Raw genomic sequence first — 18,412 nt, 5'->3', positions numbered from 1 at the left:
TTATTAATTAGCAAATACCTTTAGTCTTAAATGGAGTTTTGCATTTTAATAAAACATAATGAATTCAAAGTGGAAATTTGTTAGATTGCACCGATTGAGCTTTCAACCAATTGAATTTTCAAGAAACATTTGACATTTTTTTTAATGAATTAGTTTATATAACATGCCTCATTAAATAGATCAATCTTCAAATATTTAGAAACAAATTATAAGTAGCATGTAACTTTGCAATATGAACAAAACATTAGAATTGCATATCTCTTTTCCAACTACAAAATGTACCAATAATGAGAAACAATATTTGAAAGGAGATTTATTTGGAAAATAATTGTGCTTGCCAAAGGAGGAATAAAGATTCATAAAAGGTAGCACGCACTCACGTGCGTGCTCAGAGGCCCTTTTATTTTAGGTAAAAGTTAATTATTTGCGTCTATTATAATTTAAAAATATATTTTCTTTAATTTATCAGACAAATAAAAAATGAAAACTTTAAAGATAAGCATTAACTATAATTTCTTTTTTGAATGTGAAGGAGAAAAAAATCCTAAATGAAGTTACCCTTCACTACGAGGGTAGTTTTGAATCACCTAAAAATCTAGTTGAAAGATGAGAATTCTTTTATATAGTATAGATGTTAAAATTCAAAGTGGGAGTATACACAATTTTGCATTATTTTGGTTTATTCAGCTATTATTTGGTAAAATGTAATTTTTCTTATTATGAAAAATAGAAATTAAAACCTCATTCAAGAATAAAAGTATCACAAAAATATAATAATTTCTAATTTGTGTTAATTTCAAATTTTTTAAAGACATAATTATAGACTAGCCTCATGATTTTTTTTGCCGTATTAGTAATTCTAAATGCGCAAGTTTTTTTTTTTTGGGGGGGGGGGGGGGAGGAATGTGTAAACCTTATTAAAATAAGTGAAAAAAATTATGACAAAAAAAAAAAAAAAAAAACCTCGTCGCACGTGCTTGCTAGCTAGTTTAATTTTAGGTGCTTCATTAGAACAAGAAGATAATAACGGCCAACAAGTAATTCAGTTCTTAATCAACAGCCCCAACTAAACATAACATAAACTATGTTTATTCTCAAAATGATTCGTGTATGCAAACACAAGGGAAAAAAATGCAGCATATGATAGTACGATTAATCAGAGCAAATATACAAGTTGTCATGAAAGACAGAAACTACGAAAAAGAAGTGGCAGAAGTATAAGCATTGAAGTTCTCCAACAGATGTTATATCCAATAATCAATAATTTAAAGAAAAAAATGGAAACATTAAAGACAACGGTTAAATTAGTACCATCATCTGGAACATACAGAATGCTTCATTCAACATCTAATTTGTTTTTTTCAATGAATTTCCTTTGCTTGAGAGCTTAATATAATAAGAGATAAAGAATACACACACAAAAAGGAGGAAGAAGAAGAAGAAGAAGAAAATAGTTCTACAATTATAGTTAAATTTGCAAACAATAGGGTATTTGGATGTGCAAATTCATCTTATTTTTCATCAATTAATTATCTGCTTTCTTTTTGCTCTTATACTGTAGAGAAGCAAATAAGATTATGTAATGCCTCAAACACGAGACCAAAAATGAGGATTCGGGAGGCATTAGTATTACATCTCATAGGCATCACTCCCCCATTCTAACGTCTTTACGAATATCATGTGAGATTTTTTAACAAACAAGAGTCATATTCTCAGAAACAAAGTCATAAACTATAAAGATTAGCTAGATTAAGAAAAAAGAGAGAAAAATCTTACTTGGAGAGAGAGAGAAATGGACCTTCTCGCAAGGGAGTGCTTCTGTCTTGTGAGGCTCTTTCAAGCAGTTCCTCACAGATTCGCGCAAATGTTTGAGAATTTTTTATATGTCATCCCAAACATATGCACGAATCTTGTGAGAAATTTGCTTGAAAGGCTCAAAAGGACGAATCTGGTAAGAAATTTTTGTTATCTTTATTCTTCACCTTACCTCTACCTCTTTGTGTGTATATATACATATATGCATATTCACATTCAATTTGACCTCCTCATACTATTAAACATTTTAAAAGTTTTATAAGATTGCGTTACCTACCTAAAAAGGCCAGAAGATCTCCTTTTATAAAAATAACATAATGTGGATGAATCATTATTAATAGGAGCAAGATATATGCATGCATAATAAAATAAAATAAAATAAAATTCTTCAACGTGACTCTTAACTTGAAGTTTAAGTTTTATTTTTATTTTTTTAATTTTATGTATTTTCTGATTTTTAGAATATATCAAATCTATATGTTTTAAGATATATAAAATGAAAAACACCTTACTACACATGATTAATGGATGACTTTGACTATTTAATAAGTATGCTTAGTAGTTTTACAAATATTATTAGCTTTTATGTTTTTTCTTTTAGAGATAAGTTTTTACATTGTCTTGTTTGCCTTTTTTGCATTAAACGTCATGTTTTATAAATTCGATTTTCTACTTGTTTTATTGGAAGCATATCTTCCATAGTTCCATGTTCATCTTTATCCATTTTATTTACTGGATTGTGTTTCACATTTTTAGGGTGTTGTAACTTTTGGTTCAATTATTGAAATTGAAATGTTGGTGCAAGAGCTACACTTGCTATATGGAATGTGTCTCTCATTTTAAAAGTTCGGTTGCCTTAAGATTGTATTAATATTATTCGAGGTATTTTATTAGCTAATTTAATTTATACAATTTTATATTTGAATCTTAAAGTTATATTTATTAGAGTATTTTAGTCCCAAAACTAATGTCACGTAGGAGTTTAATCCTAAGTTGGATGATATATATATCCTTAATTAAAATGCTTAATTAAAAATGAAAAATCTCCCTTATCCTTAAAATCTAAAGACCTCGTGTATGTAGATTTATTCATAAATTATTTTAGTACCATAGCCGTTATTGACTAAAGTTTGACACCCATATCATGATTAATGAATTCTCGCCTTTTATAGGAATTAAATTTTGCGTGCCTTAGCATATTTCCCACAATGAGAAAGTTAATGTGAACAACAAAATTTTATAATATTTTCACAATAAACTTGTTTTGAGTTGTGTGACATTTTTGAAAATGTTGTGAGAGTTCATTGCAATTCTGCTAGGGATAACAAATTCCTCACAAACATTTTCACATCTCATTCACGTAACATTCAATAATTCTATAATTACATCATTTCTCACAACTATTTTATGTGACCGATTGTGAGTAGTAAAGAAAAAGTGATAAATTCATGTGAAAGTGACGGGCAATCTATCACAGTGTGCCATATAAAATAGTTGTAGTATTAAAACACTTTTTATATATATATATATATATATATATTATTTTAACATAAGATAGAATTCTTCTTTAGTCTAATATAAGTGTATATGTGTGTGAAGCTCGCTCTTGAAGACTTGAATCCCGGCTCTTACCCCCCACACTCTACAATCATTTATATTTGTGAAGTGACCATCGCACAAAGTCGGTGATGTTTTGTGAAAAAGATTTTGATCCTAAAAACAATGTGAAAGATTAACAGTACCCATCAATATAAAAAAGAAAAACAAAATATTATGGCCCATCAAATGATCTAGTGGGCTGGGCCCTTTGCGTTGTTACGTGGGTTAATATGACCTTAGCCAAGCCCAAACAACGTAACTCACTTTTCATCTTTATATGTTACACTGTCTGTGTTGGGTTTAAAGTCTGAGACTTGTTTGGTCATTTAGAAACTAAATACACAAACAAAAGGGTAAGCTTAGTTCACGGAGGGATCAACAATGGCGTCGCAAACCGCAGCAGTACCGTTCTGGAGAGCTGCAGGGATGACCTATATAACATATTCAAACATATGCGCGAATCTTGTGAGAAATTGCTTGAAAGAGCCTCACAAGACCGAAGCACTCACAAGAGAGAAGGTCCATTTCTCTCTCTCCAAGTGGACTGATGGCAAGCCCCAGAAGCCCAGTAAGATTTCTCTCTCTCTCTCACCCATATCTCCTTTTTCTTGATCTAATCTCTTATTTTCACTTCAGATCTGATCATCTTGTTTCATAACTTTCAATTGTGTTTTATTGATGAAAATGAGGGTTTGATGTAGATATTGATTCTGTTGTTGTCTTTAGTGGTCCCTAACATTTAGCCCATGAGTGGCTTTAGTTTTGAAGTGATTGATTGTAGTCTAATAATAGGTTTAAACTTCGGGAATTAAAATGGGTCATGAGCTAAAGTTTAGATTTTTATCAATTTAAGTATTTTAGGGGCTAAATGTGGTCACTTTGAAGTTAATTAGGGAATAAAATTAAAAGGGATCACTTTAAACTTCAGGAATTAAAATGGGTCATGTGCCAAAGTTTAGATTTTAATGTGACAGCTTTTAGTCCCTTTTAGATATCTTGGCAAAACTTAAACCTAATACATTATCACTGCATGGGAAAGGGATTGCTTTAAGTTTGTTTGGGATTAAAATCGATCAATTTCAGTATTTTCAGGACTAAAAGCGGGCACTTATAACTTCAGGGTTTAAAATCACTCATGAGCTATGGGTTTAAAACCTAACAGTGTGTTTTGGCCTTTTTTAAAATGAAAATATAGTCCCTTGAGTATTGAGGGAAGTAAATATTCTTATGTTATATCCAATTTAGGTCTTTGCCAAAAGTTTTTTATTTTTGGGTGTGCAGATTTTTAGTTTTCTATTACAGGGGTGTTTCTGTATTGATGATATATTGGGCACACTTTTGTCTCCTATGAGAATGTATAAATAGTAGCTGTTGTATATACTAAGGATGTGTAGGCTCTCTGTTAGGGTTGTTAGTTGTGTGGGCTCATTGAGGAGACCCTTGTTGGCTGAATGGTAGTGATTTGCTTGTTTGTTTGTTTTTTGGTATATTACATATAAATATATAGATGTGATATAAGATTTGAATGTATGGCGTCTGCTTCATGATGATTGATCTTAACTGGTAAAATCTCTTGTTATTGAATAAGGGTCCTAGGAGTGGTTTAGGAAGTAATGGGATGTTGTAATAGAAGTGATTAATGCATCGATAAGTTGTTTGTGACTTTGTTTCTGAGAATATGACTTGTTTGTTAAAAAACTCATATGATGTTCATAAAGATATTAAAATAGGGGAGTGATGCCTATGAGATGAAATGCCTCCTGAATCCTGATTTTTGGTCTCGCTGGAGGTATTACTTAATCTATTTTGCTTCTCTACAATTAATCTTTGTGAATAAGTACAAGAGCAAAAAGAAAGCAAATAATTGAAGAAAAAGAAGATGAATTCTCTCATCTGAATACCCTATTGTTTGCAAACTTAACTATAGTTATAGAACTATCTTCTTCTTCTTCTTCTTCCTCTTTTTTGTGTATGTGTGTGTATACTTCATTTGTTATTCTATAAAGTTCTCAAGCAAAGGAAATTCATTGAACTAAACAAATTAGATTTTGAATGAAGCATTCTGTATGTTCCAGATGATGGTACTAACATAACCATTGTTTTAATGTTACCATTTATATTATTGACTATTAGATATAGCATCTGTTGGAGAACTTCAATGCTTATACTTCTGCCACTTCTTTTTCATAGTTTCTGTTATCTGTTTCTGTCCCTAGTCCTTTGTCCTGCATCTCTCTCTCTCTCTCTCTCTCTCTTCCATAATTTCCCATATAATACATGTCAAAGAATTATTCCTAGGACATGGATTATTTTCAATTGCTGTCTTTCATGACAACTAGTTTTGTCAGATTTGCTCTGATTAATCTTACTATCATAATCATATGCTGCATTTTATTTCCTGGTATTATTCCTAGGACATGGGTTGTCTTTCATGACAGCTAGTCTTGATAGAATTGCTTTGATTAATCTTACTATCATATGCTGCATTTTTTTCCTGTTTTGCATACACACATCATTTTGAAAATAAACATAGTTTATGTGATGTTTAGTCGGGATTGTTGGCTGAGAAATGAATTGCTTGGTGGTTTTTATTATGTTGTTGTTCTAATTAAACACTTAAAATTAAAAACTATTCGCTATTTGAGAGATTGGAAGTGGAAATTTATTTGGTGGTTGCTTTTATTTTCAATGCTTACGTGTGATTTAAACAGTTGGGTTTCTTTTAAATCCATTATATCATCCTTTGGAGGAATCAGACTAGGTGGTCCTATTTCTCCACATCTTTTTTTTTATAATTTGCGGGGAAACTTTGACTTGTTCATGGTTAACAAAACTAAAACAAGTGTGGTTTCCTATTACTATAAAATTAGTAGAGCTAGTAATAAGTTTAGTCATTTTTTGTTTGCTGATGATTGTCTTTTCTTTTTCTTTTTCTTTTTTTTAATGAGTAAATATTTCACTAATAAAAAAAATGAAGCTGCCCGAGTACCATCGAATGTGTAGGCAGAGCTGCAAACTGTAAAAAAGTTAAGAAAAATAAGAAATAAGAAGTACTAGGTGAAGACCTACTACAATGCATTGTGGGGGGTGGCACAGACTTCCCCTGGAAACGTATATGGAAAGCTTGTCTGGCTGAGGGTGGCTTTCCTTTCTTGGTGCATGGCATTGGGGAGAGTATTAACTGTGGACAATTTGAGGAAGCTGTCAATCTAGATATTCTTAATGTTATGCGTAGAACCTTGGGCCTGTGGATTAATAAATTCTTGGGTAGTTGAGGTAAGAGTAATATTTTTAGAGATTTAGGTAATAAAGTTGACAAAAGAATCCAAAATCTGAAATTAAAGCCTTATCTAGAGCTGGCTGAAATGTAGTAATTAAAATGCTTTCTTTCGCTTGTATGCAGCATATTACGAATTGTTTTCTTTTATCCACTACAAATTCATGATAAATTAGACCAACTCCAAAGATGGGGATAATTTAAGGGTGCAGTTCGTGCGAAAGATAGTATCTTTCATGTTAAACTATCTAGATTTAGTTTGTGGGCAGGGTAAATTATTTGAAAGCATGTTATCTTCTCTTTAAGGTGACAGTAACAATATTTATCTTTGAACTAGTAAATGGTGCTTTTCTTTTTACTCATATGAAAATGTTGATACGGATTAGGGATAGGATTGCAGGATTACTGACAACTTGGTTGGCTGGTTAATTTGTAGCTTTTTAGAACACGTCTTCCAAGTGTTGGATTATTGTGTAAATAGGTACATTAGCACACTTAAGAGGATCAAGGTAAATTTGAAAATTATGTGCAGCATCTAAGCCTTGTTTGTTTCGGTCAAGGAGGCATCTCCTAGTGGCTGTTTAACTCCAATCATTTGTTCTAGTGACTTCATATTTGATCCCATTTAAATTCTTGATATTAATTTATATGCTGCCCTGTTCTACTAAATTTTCTGATAAAACATTCTTATCTTCTTCTTATCAGCCCTCCGTTCAGACACGCCAGAAGACTGATTTGTGGATTGGGTTCTACAGTTTTTTTTCATGGGGTTTGTGATGCTTAAACTTGGACCACTTTGGTTTTTGCATTTTATTGCTCTTGTAATAATGTAACTTGCATTAGTCTATTGCAATACATTGCATGTCTTTCTAATGGAAATCGGATGCTCCCTACTTTTTAAGTGATTGCTTGGTTTCAGCGTTTAATAATATCATCTACCCTGAGTATTTCAGGCACTTTCCATGTAGAGAAATGATCATCCTTCTGCTTTGTTACAAAGTTTACTCTAATATTAACCTTGCAATGATTATCCTTTGTGATAGGTAGTGATTTGTGCAACTATTCTCTCAAAGAATTACGATCTTAGAGTTCTTGGGAGAGTTTACCCTAAGAAATCTAATTCTTGGAATTTAGATATTTTTTCAATGTTAATATGATTTTTGCCAAAATATTTGATAGGAATTGTCCAAACTACTATTATTTCAACTATCGTTTTTACAGCTAGCTATTATTCCAGTTTCTCTAGTTAGCCGCAATTTCAAAATAAAGGGTTTTACGATCCTGTTTGTGGTTGGATTCAAGCCCTAACCTAAAAGTTGCTTTCAAGAAAACAAGATCTTTTAATTATTTCACACTTAACACTATTTTTTTAAAAAGGGTATTACTAATGTTTAACTAGTTTAAATTACTCATATGGTCAAACATCACTCTATAAGCATTAGAGCATCTGATCTAATGCTTATATAAGCACTAGATCAGATAATCTAATTTAATTGGTATATTATTTCTCACTTTTTCAAAATTATTGCAATTTTATTTAATATAAAAATTTTAATGCCTTCTGATAAGGTTTCTAGGGAAATCTTTTCTCTCTTTACTGCTTTCAATAATCCTTACTGTTCTTGTCCAGTTTTTTTCTTGGGTATTTTCCTCCTTTGTTTTAAACTTTTAAGTGAGGACTGAGGAGCACTCAAAATCATAGCGTTGAATCATTCAAGACCCGCTTGGTAAGAGTATTGTAGTTTTGGTTTTCAAAACAATATGAAAATTGTGATTTAAAAAGTGTACTAAAACACGTGTTTTGAGTACTTATAATACAAAAAAAAAAAAAAGTGTTTGTTAACATATTTTTGTAACATTCTTTTAAAACTAAAAACACAAAATTGGGTGTTTGGTATGACAATTTTTGTATAGAAAAAGTGTGTAATGCACGAACGCGGATAGTGTAAAATAATTTATTTTATTGAAGAAAAACTCCCTCTTGAATACGAACGGCCACTATAACTTTTTTTGTTCTCTCCTTCTTACTTCCTCTCATCCCATCTTCTCATTGTGTTCTTTCTTCATTAGCACTAATATATATATATATATATATATGGGACAAGATTTAGGTATAGTGCTTATGTGCTATTTCTTGGTTTCATTTTTTAAAATTCTGTCATACGGATTTTTTCTTATAAAATGAAAGTATATTTTTTAGTTAAATAGCCACATGGCTGAATCTTAAGAGGGAAATCTAAGTTATATATATATATATAATTTATTATTCCTATAATGGTCAACCATAAGTTAACTTAGGATACAATCTGTCATGATCTATTTATTGATGTGGTGCGATATAATTGTTACTATGGGGGAGAGGGAGCTTGAAGAGAAGCAACTATCAATAGGATCTACTTGAGGTATAATTAGGCCCAACTATTCATTAGATTAAGCCCAGCCCACTCCAGACAACCTAAGTACTTGGTGGACTAGGAAAGTTGAGGGTTATGGCTCACCCGAGGAGTCTGAGGAGCAAATGCTCCTTGGGAGACAAGAGGAAGGCCACAGAAGTTGAGTTTTAAAAGGCCAATGAGGACCATGATGACACATAAACAAAAGAGAAAGGAAACTTCCAAATAAAGAATCCATCACTTCTGCATTAAATACCCTACAACAACTCACTCTATCGCATTAATGGCAAAATGACTACTGAACAGTGTCTTCACAGTATGTAACCTACTCTACCACCACCAACAAGGCAATGGTAGGATGAGTATCCAAAGAAAGATCAATAGCCTTCTAAGTGAAAGGCAGAGATGTAATTCAAACAGCTATAAATAAGAAGGAAAATCATCATTGAAGGGGGATCGGAAAAAGTTCAAAGAGAGAAATAGAGAAAGAAAAAGACCAGTGTAATACCAAGAATTGTCATTCTTGCTGGTATAAGAAAAAGACTTAAATAAGAATCTCTCTTTTCCTGTTATATTTTTATCGAGTATTATCATTCTTGCTAGTACCATCTGCTTTAATTATCAAGCCGTAGTCTTTGGGAATCAAAGTGTTGGCCTTAACTACCCATCTACTACAAATTAGTTGTATTTGGCTCCTATCCTAGCACACTCTTAGTAGGTTGGGCTTGGTTTTAAGATCTGCCCCCTACAATTACTATGATTTAGAAAATCTGGAGAGTTAGATGAAATATTATGAGGAGTAATGAGCAGTAGTTGGAAGTTGAGAGGAAGATCTAAAAGATTAATGTTGATTTGAGAGAAAGTTAAGTGGATTTGAGAGAGAGAGAGAGAGAGTAGTTGTGTTTTGTTAAATCAATTGACTATGTGTAGGTCCTAATGTTTTTACAATATTTACTATTATACCATTCAGAATTGCAACTTAAGTGTTAAATACACCTCCTTATGGGTTTTCTAAATACATGTTTTGAGCTACCTATATTGAGTACTGCAATATAAATATCCTTATAAGAGTTTCCCTACCAAACAACTTGCTCCAAAGTGGGCCCCATGATATTTAGCATTCAAATTATACAAAAGAGTCTTCAAACAGCTTTACCAAACGGGCCTTCAATTACATACTTCTATGAATTCAAAATTTGTTACTAAACAAAGTCAAAATCAAACAAAGAACTATATAATCAATCAAATTAAAACTATTTAGCTAATAGTCTTGTAGTTCAATTGGCAAGTTTTTAGTATTTTCAATAGAAATATCTAGGGTTCAAATCTTACACCCCTAACAGTTGATGTATTAAAAAAAAAAAAACAATTAATGGCTTAAATAAATAACTTAAAAGAGCAATTGAAATGGTCCCAAATCCAAGTTTGAAATTCACGACTCTAATATTTTAAAATAAAAAATATTTTGATAGCTACAATATGAAGATAAGTGGAGCTTTTTGTCAATGATTGAATCAAAAACTTCAACTTATAAAAAAGCTTTTTCCTCTCTTGTTTTAACTTATCTTATTTTTGCTCCTATATATGTGAGAGAGAGAGAGAGAGAGATCATTGTCTAACCCAAAAGAAAAATAATTGCTTGTAACTTGGAGAAAATACACTATGCATCGAATGCATATTTCTTCCTTTTCACACGATGGTGGACCCCACGTGTAGGGTTCACTTATGATAATGTTTCCTCCCTCTCATGCAGAGGTAGGCCTTACATGTAGGGTTTATCCTAATATAAGAGGGAGAAAATATGCATCCGATGCATGGTATATTTCTTTTGTAACTTGGGGGTTTCTCACTTTGATCAACAAGATTAATGGGAAGCCAAACAAAACATCACATGCAATTTGAAAAATTATTGCAGAAGGTACTCTCCTACTATACTGTTTTTTGCTTGCGTATCTAACATCATGTGAAGGTAGCTTTCTTCAACTTGGCAAACCAAAGCATCTTTAGTACACACATGGGTGCATGTACGAGTGATATGATGTCCACAGTCCACCCAAAATAAATACTCACATATCATTGCTTACATGTTTTCATTAGACTGATGTGATATGACAAACAAAAGCATCATTAATACACACATCCACGTCCAGTCCAGTGGCGAAGACACATTGACACAATGACACCAAAGGTTTTGTCCCAAGCCCTCCCAAAATATATATATATATATATTTGAATCTTATAAATTATAATAACTCATCTAAAATTTTATTGATACATTCTACGTGATATATAAAATATAATAAGTCATTCTTAATTTGATAAAGATATATAATATATAAAATAATTTAGTGTTTGATTGGTTACTTGAGTATATTCTTTTTATGCATAGAATGATTTTTTGTCTAAATATTTTGAATCGTTAACCTATTAGTAATTTTCTAATCTTAATCATATTATACTTAACAGGTTTTTGCTAATTAGATAGTTACAATAAGCAATGAGAGATTTGAATACTAGATATTTTTATTAGAAACACAAAAAGATATTAACCAATAAAGTTATACAGTTTTCAACTATTATACCACAATAAGAAATTATAATAATAACATAAATTTCTCATAAAATTTGAAACTCTGAACACTCCCAAAACATGTTTTCTATCAATTCTTCATAGAGCTGTAGTCCACAATCCACATATGTGTTCTACTGTAGGCGGGGATAGTAGTGCGCACACAAACAAGTAAAGAATACCTCCTAACTCTGCTAAGTATGCTTTTGAATAGTTTATTTACTTGTAATATAAACTATAATTTTAAACAATAAATTATCTTATTCTAAATAAGCCAATTTAATTATTAATATGTCACTCTAAAGTAAGGGTGTGCGCAGTACGGTATGGTGCGGTTTCGGGTCATTTTTAGCATCACACTTTGTGGTGCGGTTTAGGAAAAAATATAATTGTTTTGCACCTCATTTTTGCGATCATATGTGTGGTACGATGTATAAGATGCAATTGAACAGTTTGAAGCCATTATATTTTTCAAATTTAGGCTTTTCCGGCCTTGCCCAAAACTGATTTATCCCATTGTTTTGGGTAAAGTTTGAAACTATTGAGCTAATTTTTCTTTATTTTAGGTTGATTTTCCTAATCAACACTTGCTAGAGTTTTAAACTTTTTTTTTTTTTTTTGAAAAACTAGGGTTACTAAACTATTAATAATATATTTAATATTAAAAAATAAATATATTAATATATAGAGAGAGTTCTGAACACTCCCAAAACATGTTTTCTATCAATTCTTCATAGAGCTGTAGTCCACAATCCACATATGTGTTCTACTGTAGGCGGGGATAATAGCGCGCACACAAACAAGTAAAGAATACCTCCTAACTCTGCTAAGTATGCTTTTGAATAGTTTATTTACTTGTAATATAAACTATAATTTTAAACAATAAATTATCTTATTCTAAATAAGCCAATTTAATTATTAATATGTCACTCTAAAGTAGGGGTGTGCGCGGTACGGTATGGTGCGGTTTCGGATCATTTTTAGCATCACACTTTGTGGTGCGGTTTAGGAAAAAATATAATTGTTTTGTACCTCATTTTTGTGATCATATGTGTGGTACGATGTATAAGATGCAATTTGAACAGTTTGAAGCCATTATATTTTTCAAATTTAGGCTTTTCTGGCCTTGCCCAAAACTGATTTATCCCATTGTTTTGGGTAAAGTTTGAAACTATTGAGCTAATTTTTCTTTATTTTAGGTTGATTTTCCTAATCAACACTTGCTAGAGTTTTAAGCTTTTTTTTTTTTTGAAAAACTAGGGTTACTAAACTATTAATAATATATTTAATATTAAAAAATAAATATATTAATATATAGAGAGAGTGCAGTGAGGTGCAGTTTGTGCAGTTTTTTTATTATAAAACCGCAAACTGTACTGTACCATGCGGCGTGATGCACTGTTACTTGTAGTGTGGTGAAGTTATGTCATTTTGTGAGTGATTTTGGTGCGGTTTTTACGGTTTGTGCAATTTGGTGAACACCCCTACTTTAATATAAATAAATTGACCGCAAATAAGTTGGTCACAGTTTCTTGCTAATGGTTTATTTGTTGAAACTTGAAAGTTAGTTAAAGTAATCTATAAACTTAAAATACTTTGTATAAATAAATAAAAAAATCAAAAATTAAAAATTACTCTCCTAAGTCTACTGGTTAAAATTGCATCATGCTTCATGCACTCTCACACCACCCCAACTTTTCTTCTTGCACCTATAAATTCACTCTTGCTCTCATTTCCCTTGTAAACATATCAAGCATATTTTCATTTTCACGCTCTCTCTCTCTCTCTCTCTCTCTCTGACACACACACACACACACACAATAGCACACATTTTCATGGATATGCATACAGATATAAAAGACATCATGGTGACTATGACCAAGAAAGAGGTGGTGGTGGTAGCACTATTGGGTTACACATGTGAGTGAAATCTCTCACATTGAATAAAGATGAGAAGAATGAGTTGTTAATATAACATAATTGAGCTCATACCCATTAAGCTTAGGCCTTTTGGGTTAAAGTGTGTCTCTATATGTTATATTAATTACTTAAGGAATAAAAAAAAAAAAAAAAAAAAAAAAAAAAAAAAAAAAAACACACACACACACACACACACACACACATACACACACACACACACAAAGGAGTATTGCTAATGGTGCTAAATATTGCGGGGTTCCCATGGATGTGTGTGCAGGGTTGACACGTAGTTCCCGTGGATGGCATACGAGAGACCTATGGATAACACGTTGATGAAGTGAAAAGCTCATTAGGTAAAAGGGAGTGAATAGGACTTGTTCATGACTCACAGAGAGGTCTTGAAGCCCATAGAGAGGCAGACTCACATGTGAGGGGAAGATTGTTGAGTTACAAGAGTGAGTGAAGTTCTATATTGAATAAAGATGAGAAGAATAAGTGGTTAATATAACATAATTGAACTCAAACCCATTAGGTTTAGGCCTTTTGGGTTAAAGTGTGTTTCTATACATTATATTAATTATTTAAGGAAGCTCTCCAATGTGTTTATCCCCCCGACAAGCACAATTTCCAAATCAAAAGCATTGTCTACCACTATCTAACCTAGACATGTGTCTTGGGCCTTTATTGAGACTTGATATGTTGTAGCACACTATTTAAAAAGGATTATTTGAATTTTATTTGTTGAAGTTGTTACGTAGATTAAAGAATAACTATTGGTTAAGGATTTTTTAATAAGGAATTCTTATTTTTTATTTTAAATAATAATTATTTATAAGAAGGAAAAAAATGATTCTTTGTAATAAAAATGCAACTATACAAGGGTTGGTTATTCATAGAGTATAGTTATTGTTATGTCACTAGAGGTTCTTTTATACCAAACAATGCTAATTGTGTTTACAAAGAGCTTCCTTAACCTCTCAGTTACCCTCGCTTCCTCACAATATATAATAAATGGTAGTGTAGGGAAGCAAAAGATAATAACTTCATAATTATTACGATAAACTTTACGTACCCACCCCCACTAGAATGGCACAATATTTATAATCTCCCATAGAAATATACCAACAGTAAATCCCATCATCATTATAAACATAGTGCTACATTATTAAATAAGAAACCAACAGTTTATCCAAAAAAAAAACCCAAAGATTTTCCTTTTATCTTCAATATAAATGGGCCCTATATATATTAGAACATCAACAAACTTGGATCCTACTCAAGTCCTTTATTTTATTTATTTATTTATTTTTTTGATGGACAAGTCCTTTATTCTTTATGCAGTTACTTATTTTTTCACCCCATTTATATTGGTATTAGGTCTATAAGCACTGATGCAACATTATCTTTCATCTCTTTTCCAACGTGCGTGTAGCTATCCCCTTCCTTGTAAATGACATCTACTACTTGTGTAAGATTAAGAACACGCATAAGTAGAGGCATGGGAACAACAGTAGGTCTTATACACTCCTCATTAATGTCCTTCCATGCATTAGCAACTTGCCTGTTGAATTCATCATGGACTACTTGCTCTGAGACACCATGTTGCTTCATGCAACATTCGACTGTTGAGGGAGCATGCCCTCTCTCTTGCTCAAACTACATGCATCACTTAAATAATAAAATGCAATATATATTTTTATTGTTTTATCTAATTCTATCCTCCTTGTGATAAACCCAAAAAGACAAAAAAGAAATTGACCAATAGTATCACTATAATTAACCATTCCTGTGCGGTAGCACGGGTTACATACTAGTATATATATATACACACATGCACTCTCAAAGGTGGACCTAGGATTTCAAGCTAGGGGGCCAAAGTATAAGAAAAAGAAAAAACCAAATAGGTATCCATATAGTATTAACAAACTATCAATCAAGATAAATACACAAAATCCTTGTTTCTTAACACATTAAGATGCAAACATCTACCAACCAAAAAAAAAAAAAAAAAAAACACATAATAATATTGTTTCTTAAGAGCATCAGATATTACAAAATAAATTATTTTCACAAACCAAAAATTACTTTTGCTACTTTAATATAGCATTTGAAATGTCTCATATAGTAGTGTTTTTGGTATTTTGTGTTCTAAATACTAAATATTTAGCATTTTGAACACCTGATGCTAGTACTTTAATATTGGGTTTACTAGGATTTTTTATTTTAAAATTTTGTTTTTGTTAACTTTTTGAGTTGAGTAGTTGCCAATTGGGCTAGACTAATTAAAAGGGAGGGGGTCTATATTTTTGGAAGAGGGAGGTGTAACTCTAGAAATAAAAAATTATAACCAAAAAAAAATTTTCTTTTTGTTTTTTCTTTGGGCCAAGAGTGCCCAATTTTTTTTTTCTTTGGCCAGGTTGGGCTCAAGCCCCCTTAGACCCCCCTAGGTCCGTCCCTATGCACACTACATATGGCAATTAGGTAGGATGTCCAAATATATAACAACAATTCAATTAAAATTTTTGATAAATAACACAAGCTAATAATTAAAAGTTGATAAGAACTGTGTGAATGAGGACCGCTAATCTCATCTAAGTGGATTACTAAGATGATTTCCGAGGATTCCCCTCGAACCTCTGGGACGAGCATTGGATAGCACGAGATAAGCACCCGTTGACTTGGAGGGTGAGTAGTAATCATCGAAGGCACATAAAGTTAAAATATCACAAAGGGAAGAAAGTAGACTTAGCACGGGTTACAAGGAGGGTGAAAGTAGAAGGGAGTGGAAGCTATCCCCTCGGCATTAAATGCAAGACAACTACTATTCTGGTCACATTAATGAGGAAATGATCATAAATAGTGGCGGCACAGCTCAGATTGCAAGGCAGAAGCTTACCAGTATGTTTTGGACAGGACAGAAGTCCTAAAAATACAATCTCAATCCTCCAAGTGTAGGATGAAGATAATCTTTGTGTAAATATAAAAGGAAAATGAAGGTCTTAATGGAGAGAGATCCGGAAAAAGAAGGATTTGTGAAAGAGAGAAAGCAAAACCACATATATAAAAGATCTTCCTCAGGTTGGACTGAGGATCCCGTTTTCTTCATAACTGAGTGTTACTAATCTTTTACTTGGCATTTCTTCTCATTGTGATTAACTTTAGCTCATTAAGTAGTCAATATCCTACCCATTCTCTAACAAATTCATTGTGGTGGGCTCATTGGACCACTGTCTGGTCGTTCTTGGGTTGTAGGTCTGTTTGTGCCCTTACAAGAACAATTCCCTTTTTTTAGAAGAATTGATAAGAAAAATTCAATAAATTTTTTTAACAACAAATAAGTTAAAAAAAGAAAAGAAAAGAAAAAGGTTTTCATTATCAGGTTCCATTCATTGATGACTCTAAAGAAAAGATGATGGTTCCATTCGTAGATGCCTTGATGGCATAAACAAAACCCAAGAGGATAATGGTTGTATGCAATTCTAAAGAAAAGATGTTGCAGCACACTATTTAAAAAGGATTATTTGAATTTTATTTGTTGAAGTTGTTACGTAGATTAAAGAATAACTATTAGTTAAGGATTTTTTTTTAGTAATACTTATTTCATTCATGTTGTTTAAACCTTAGATGAAATGTTTGGTTCGGGCCTACTTTGATGAAGCCAAATGGTTATACCAAAATCTACATCCCAACAATGGAGGAGTATATGCATGTTTCAATTAAAAGCTCTGGTTACCTCCTATGCTCACAACTGTCTCTTTCCTGGCATGGGTGACATTGTTACAAAAGAGGCATTTGATTGGATCTTCAGCAACCCCAAGATTATTACAGCTTCATCCGTAATAGTCAGACTCATCGATGACATGAAGTCACATAAGGTATGCGATCAAAAAATCTTATCAAGTTTCACATGCTAGTGTGAGAGGTCTATTTCATATGTGTTTCCAACTTTCTACTTACTCTTTTGAAAAACTTTGTATGTAGTTTGAGCAAGAGAGGGCATGCTCCCTCAGCAGTTGAATGCTACATGAAGCAATATGGTGTCTCAGAGCGAGTAGTCCATGATGAATTCAATAGGCAAGTTGCTAATGCATGGAAGGACATTAATGAGGAGTGTATAAGACCTACTGTTGTTCCCATGCCTCTACTTATGCGTGTTCTTAATCTTACACGAGTAGTAGATGTCATTTACAAGGATGGGGATAGCTACACGCACGTTGGAAAAGAGATGAAAGATAATATTGCATCAGTGCTTATAGACCCAATACCAATATAAATGGGGTGACAAAATAAGTATCTGCATAAAGAATAAAGGATTTGTCCATCAAAAAATAAATAAATAAATAAAATAAAGGACTTGAATAGGATCCAAGTCTGTTGATGTTCTAATATATATATGGCCCATTTTATTGAAAATAAAAGGAAAATCTTTGGTTTTTTTTTTTTTTTGGATAAACTGCTGGTTTCTTATTTAATAATGTAGCACTATGTTTATAATGATGATGGGCTTTACTATTGGTGTATTTCTATGGGAGATTATAATTATTGTGCCATTCTAGTGGGGGTGGGTACGTAAAGTTTATCTTAATAATTATCAAGTTATTATCTTTTGCTTCCCTACACTACCGTTTATTATATACCGTGAGAAAGTGAGGGTAACTGAAAGGTTAAGGAAGCCCTTTGTAAACACAATTAGCACTGTTTGGTATAATAGAACCTCTAGTGAAATAACAATAACTATATTTTATGAATAACCAACCCTTGTATAGTTGCATTTTTATTACAAAGAATCATTTTTTTTTCTTTTTATAAATAATTATTATTTAAAATAAAAAATATTCC

At 32.0% G+C, this 18,412-nt stretch overlaps 2 protein-coding genes across 2 annotated transcripts in view; one reads left to right on the top strand and one right to left on the bottom strand.

Annotated features, from left to right (window-relative positions):
- Positions 1–3,706: 3,706 nt before the first annotated feature.
- Positions 3,707–7,592, top strand: LOC111997261 (ATP synthase subunit epsilon, mitochondrial). Its single transcript, XM_024029334.2, has 2 exons — positions 3,707–3,982; positions 7,397–7,592. Exons 1-2 carry the CDS (start codon positions 3,796–3,798, stop codon positions 7,423–7,425), a joined length of 216 nt encoding a protein of 71 aa, XP_023885102.1. The 5' UTR covers positions 3,707–3,795; the 3' UTR covers positions 7,426–7,592.
- Positions 7,593–14,935: 7,343 nt separating this feature from the next.
- Positions 14,936–18,412, bottom strand: part of LOC136066412 (sesquiterpene synthase 2-like) — a 5,459-nt gene continuing 1,982 nt past the window's right edge. The window contains exons 4-5 of the mRNA XM_065770702.1: positions 18,211–18,229; positions 14,936–15,229 (exon numbers count right to left, since the gene is read on the bottom strand). Of these exons, the coding sequence (XP_065626774.1) occupies positions 14,936–15,229; positions 18,211–18,229 (313 nt within the window). The remainder of the gene's footprint in view (positions 15,230–18,210; positions 18,230–18,412) is intronic.

The sequence above is a fragment of the Quercus suber genome, unplaced genomic scaffold, assembly GCF_002906115.3.
Source record: "Quercus suber isolate HL8 unplaced genomic scaffold, Cork oak 2.0 scaffold_34, whole genome shotgun sequence".
Lineage (NCBI taxonomy): Eukaryota > Viridiplantae > Streptophyta > Magnoliopsida > Fagales > Fagaceae > Quercus > Quercus suber.
Note: the sequence above shows the minus strand (reverse complement) of the source record. Positions and strands in the feature narration are given on the sequence as shown.

Bases quoted from the DNA above. Each gene is read 5' to 3' on its own strand.
- LOC111997261 (XM_024029334.2), top strand. From the start codon at position 3,796: ATGGCGTCGCAAACCGCAGCAGTACCGTTCTGGAGAGCTGCAGGGATG. The intron at 3,983-7,396 runs GTAAGATTTCTC...TCTTCTTATCAG, and splicing joins TGGCAAGCCCCAGAAGCCCA to CCCTCCGTTCAGACACGCCA.